Source organism: Hemibagrus wyckioides, linkage group LG28 (assembly GCF_019097595.1).
Source record: "Hemibagrus wyckioides isolate EC202008001 linkage group LG28, SWU_Hwy_1.0, whole genome shotgun sequence".
In the NCBI taxonomy this organism is placed as follows: Eukaryota; Metazoa; Chordata; class Actinopteri; order Siluriformes; family Bagridae; genus Hemibagrus; species Hemibagrus wyckioides.
The window spans coordinates 917,024-921,987 of NC_080737.1; the positions used below are offsets into that span (position 1 = coordinate 917,024).

The 4,964-nt window shown below is 48.7% G+C and overlaps 1 protein-coding gene across 5 annotated transcripts in view; it reads left to right on the plus strand.

Moving 5' to 3' along the window:
- The window catches only part of taf1 (TAF1 RNA polymerase II, TATA box binding protein (TBP)-associated factor), a 63,913-nt gene extending 59,432 nt beyond the window's left edge, over positions 1-4,481 (plus strand). For all 5 annotated transcript variants that reach the window (XM_058383386.1, XM_058383389.1, XM_058383387.1 and 2 more), the window contains 4 exons: positions 289-384; positions 595-799; positions 3,792-3,942; positions 4,072-4,481. In XM_058383386.1, the coding sequence (XP_058239369.1) occupies positions 289-384; positions 595-799; positions 3,792-3,942; positions 4,072-4,324 (705 nt within the window). In that variant the 3' untranslated portion in view covers positions 4,325-4,481. The remainder of the gene's footprint in view (positions 1-288; positions 385-594; positions 800-3,791; positions 3,943-4,071) is intronic.
- The last annotated feature ends 483 nt before the right edge of the window (positions 4,482-4,964 follow it).

A 4,964-nucleotide genomic window follows, 5' to 3' on the forward strand; every position in this document is an offset into this window, starting at 1 on the left:
CTCCATCCTGTCCTCCACTTTGCCTCCTTTAAACTAGTTGTCTGTACTGATTCCATCAACAGCATGAACATCAGTGTGTGTCTCATGCTGTCTGCTCAAATTATACTCTGTGTGTGTGTGTGCATGTGTGAAACAGTGATGGTGATGCTTATATATGTGCGCACACACACACACACACACACACACACACACCCCAGTGTGTCTTCTCATCAGTGCATGTTTATTCCCTTCTAGCATTTTCCTTGCTTTTCAGTGAGTTAATGTGTGTGTGTGTGTGTGTTTTTTCAGGGTCGTGGGCGGGGCCGAATGGGAGAGGAGGAGTCTGATGTTGATATTGAAGGATTTGAGGATGATGATGACGGCAAACCCAAAACACCCGCTCCGGTAATCACGCACGCGCACACACTCGCGCATACACACACACTCACACACACTCGCTCGCACACACACACACACACACTTACACTCACACACGCTCGCACACACGCACACATTCACACTCAGGACACAGGTTGTCCTGAGTTATGAGGGTTCTGGTGTACCATGATACAGAAATGGTATATGTTATATAAAGTGTGTTTGTGTGTGTGTGAGGCTGAAGAAGGAGACCTGGATGATGAAGATGAGGATGATGATGAGATGCTGCTGCCAGTGCGTGGCCATCTGGATGAGGAGGAGGAGGAAGACGATGATGAAGGCTCGAGGAGGCCAGTGCAGTCCAGCGTCCTCTACCAGGACCTGCTGATGTCAGAGGGAGAGGATGAGTGCAGTGACGAGGAGGGAGACAACCCCTTCTCGTGTAAGAGAGACGTACATGCAGACAAACACACAGACAATCCCTTCCTCTGTAAGAGAGACAGAGAGACATGCAGACAGACAATCACTTTTCCTGTGAGAGAGACAGACACACACAGACAACCCCTTCTGCTGTGAGAGAGACAGACACACACACAGACAACCCCTTCTGCTGTGAGAGAGACAGACACACACAGACAACCCCTTCTGCTGTGAGAGAGACAGACACAAAGACAGACAACCCCTTCTGCTGTGAGAGAGACAGACACACACACAGACAACCCCTTCTGCTGTGAGAGAGACAGACACAAAGACAGACAACCCCTTCTGCTGTGAGAGAGACAGACACAAAGACAGACAACCCCTTCTGCTGTGACAGAGACAGACACAAAGACAGACAACCCCTTCTGCTGTGAGAGAGACAGACACAAAGACAGACAACCCCTTCTGCTGTGAGAGAGACAGACACAAAGACAGACAACCCCTTCTGCTGTGAGAGAGACAGACACACACACAGACAACCCCTTCTGCTGTAAGAGAGACAGACACAAAGACAGACAACCCCTTCTGCTGTGAGAGAGACAGACACACACACAGACAACCCCTTCTGCTGTGAGAGAGACAGACACACACACAGACAACCCCTTCTGCTGTAAGAGAGACAGACACAAAGACAGACAACCCCTTCTGCTGTGAGAGAGACAGACACACACACAGACAACCCCTTCTGCTGTGAGAGAGACAGACACACACACAGACAACCCCTTCTGCTGTGAGAGAGACAGACACACACACAGACAACCCCTTCTGCTGTGAGAGAGACAGACACACACACAGACAACCCCTTCTGCTGTGAGAGAGACAGACACACACACAGACAACCCCTTCTGCTGTGAGAGAGACAGACACAAAGACAGACAACCCCTTCTGCTGTGAGAGAGACAGACACAAAGACAGACAACCCCTTCTGCTGTGAGAGAGACAGACAAAGACAGACAACCCCTTCTGCTGTGAGAGAGACAGACACAAAGACAGACAACCCCTTCTGCTGTGAGAGAGACAGACACACACACAGACAACCCCTTCTGCTGTGAGAGAGACAGACACAAAGACAGACAACCCCTTCTGCTGTGACAGAGACAGACACACACACAGACAACCCCTTCTGCTGTGAGAGAGACAGACACAAAGACAGACAACCCCTTCTGCTGTGACAGAGACAGACACACACACAGACAACCCCTTCTGCTGTGACAGAGACAGACACACACACAGACAACCCCTTCTGCTGTGAGAGAGACAGACACAAAGACAGACAACCCCTTCTGCTGTGAGAGAGACAGACACACACACACAGACAACCCCTTCTGCTGTAAGAGAGACAGACACAAAGACAGACAACCCCTTCTGCTGTAAGAGAGACAGACACAAAGACAGACAACCCCTTCTGCTGTGAGAGAGACAGACACACACACAGACAACCCCTTCTGCTGTGAGAGAGACAGACACACACACAGACAACCCCTTCTGCTGTGAGAGAGACAGACACAAAGACAGACAACCCCTTCTGCTGTGAGAGAGACAGACACACACACAGACAACCCCTTCTGCTGTAAGAGAGACAGACACAAAGACAGACAACCCCTTCTGCTGTAAGAGAGACAGACACAAAGACAGACAACCCCTTCTGCTGTGAGAGAGACAGACACACACACAGACAACCCCTTCTGCTGTAAGAGAGACAGACACAAAGACAGACAACCCCTTCTGCTGTGAGAGAGACAGACACAAAGACAGACAACCCCTTCTGCTGTGAGAGAGACAGACACACACACAGACAACCCCTTCTGCTGTAAGAGAGACAGACACAAAGACAGACAACCCCTTCTGCTGTGAGAGAGACAGACACAAAGACAGACAACCCCTTCTGCTGTGAGAGAGACAGACACAAAGACAGACAACCCCTTCTGCTGTGAGAGAGACAGACACAAAGACAGACAACCCCTTCTGCTGTGAGAGAGACAGACACAAAGACAGACAACCCCTTCTGCTGTGAGAGAGACAGACACAAAGACAGACAACCCCTTCTGCTGTGAGAGAGACAGACACAAAGACAGACAACCCCTTCTCCTGTAAGAGAGACAGACACACAGACAGACAACCCCTTCTCCTGTAAGAGAGACAGACACACAAACAGACAGATAACCACCTCTCCTGTAAGAGAGACAGACAGATAACCACCTCTCCTGTAAGAGAGACAGACACACAAACAGACAGATAACCACCTCTCCTGTAAGAGAGACAGACAGATAACCACCTCTCCTGTAAGAGAGACAGACAGATAACCACCTCTCCTGTAAGAGAGACAGACACACAAACACAGATAACCACCTCTCCTGTAAGAGAGACAGACACAGACAGACAGATAACCACCTCTCCTGTAAGAGAGACAGACAGATAACCACCTCTCCTGTAAGAGAGACAGACACAGACAGACAGATAACCACCTCTCCTGTAAGAGAGACAGACAGATAACCACCTCTCCTGTAAGAGAGACAGACACACAAACAGACAGATAACCACCTCTCCTGTAAGAGAGACAGACAGATAACCACCTCTCCTGTAAGAGAGACAGACAGATAACCACCTCTCCTGTAAGAGAGACAGACACACAGACACAGATAACCACCTCTCCTGTAAGAGAGACAGACACAGACAGACAGATAACCACCTCTCCTGTAAGAGAGACAGACAGATAACCACCTCTCCTGTAAGAGAGACAGACACACAGACAGACAGATAACCACCTCTCCTGTAAGAGAGACAGACACAGACAGACAGATAACCACCTCTCCTGTAAGAGAGACAGACAGATAACCACCTCTCCTGTAAGAGAGACAGACATCTGATAATCTGTGTTTTGTTTCCTTTGTGTTTTTTTTTCTCTTTGTGATTCCTGTCTCTCTCTCATTGGCTGCTTGTACTGTCCATCACAGCCATCCACCTGTCAGAGAGTGGGAGTGACAGTGATCGGGAGGTGGGGCATCAGGAGTCCACCCGCATGGGCATGGAGCACGAGGAGAGCATGATGTCATATGATGGGGAGGGGCCTGACGAGGACACACACCTGGAGAACAGCAATGTCAGGTGAGTTCACACCTCTGTTCCCTGGACTAGTGCACTGCAGTGTAGATGTCTGTATGGTGCAAGGAATAAGCTTGACTTCCCAACAGCACCAGCAATTCATAATGCTGAGATATCCTCTCTCTCTCTTAGTTACGGCAGCTATGATGACGGAGACAGCCGACAACAGGGGCGGGGCTTCAGTCCTGAAGGGGAGGGGCACGAGCAAGGCATGGGGCCTGGAGACGGAGTGAGTGATGAGGAGGAAGATGAGGAGGAAGACGAGAGTGAGGAGCGGAGGAGAGGACCGAGTGTGCTGACCCGAGTCCAGCTTAGTGAGGATGAGGAGGACAGCGAAGACTTTCAGTCTATCGGAGGGGACAGTGACATGGACTCAGATAACTAACACACACACACACATCTGTGTTCTGTGTGTATATTCTGATTTGTTGTGGTGAAATTGTTCTACTTTGTGTTTTTATTTTATTTTTATTTTTTTATACATATTTCATTAAAAATGTCTTGTTGCGTCACACTGAATAAACATCTCTGTTCAAAACTCAGCACTGTGTCTTTAATCTGTGGACACGTCCCACACCACACCCCCTACTTATCCCGGGTGGTGGGGTCACTACAGCATCACTGTTACTATGCTGTTACCATCACCACGGTGCCAGAGTTACTACAGTGTCACAACATCACTACATCATCAATACAGAGTCAGTGTCACGACATCATCAATACAGAGTCAGTGTCACGACATCATCAATACAGAGTCAGTGTCACTACATCATCAATACAGAGTCAGTGTCACTACATCACTACATCAATACAGAGTCAGTGTCACGACATCATCAATACAGAGTCAGTGTCACTACATCATCAATACAGAGTCAGTGTCACTACATCATCAATACAGAGTCAGTGTCACGACATGAATACAGAGTCAGTGTCACGACATCAATACAGAGTCAGTGTCACTACATCACTACATCATCAATACAGAGTCAGTGTCACTACATCAATACGGAGTCAGTGTCACTACA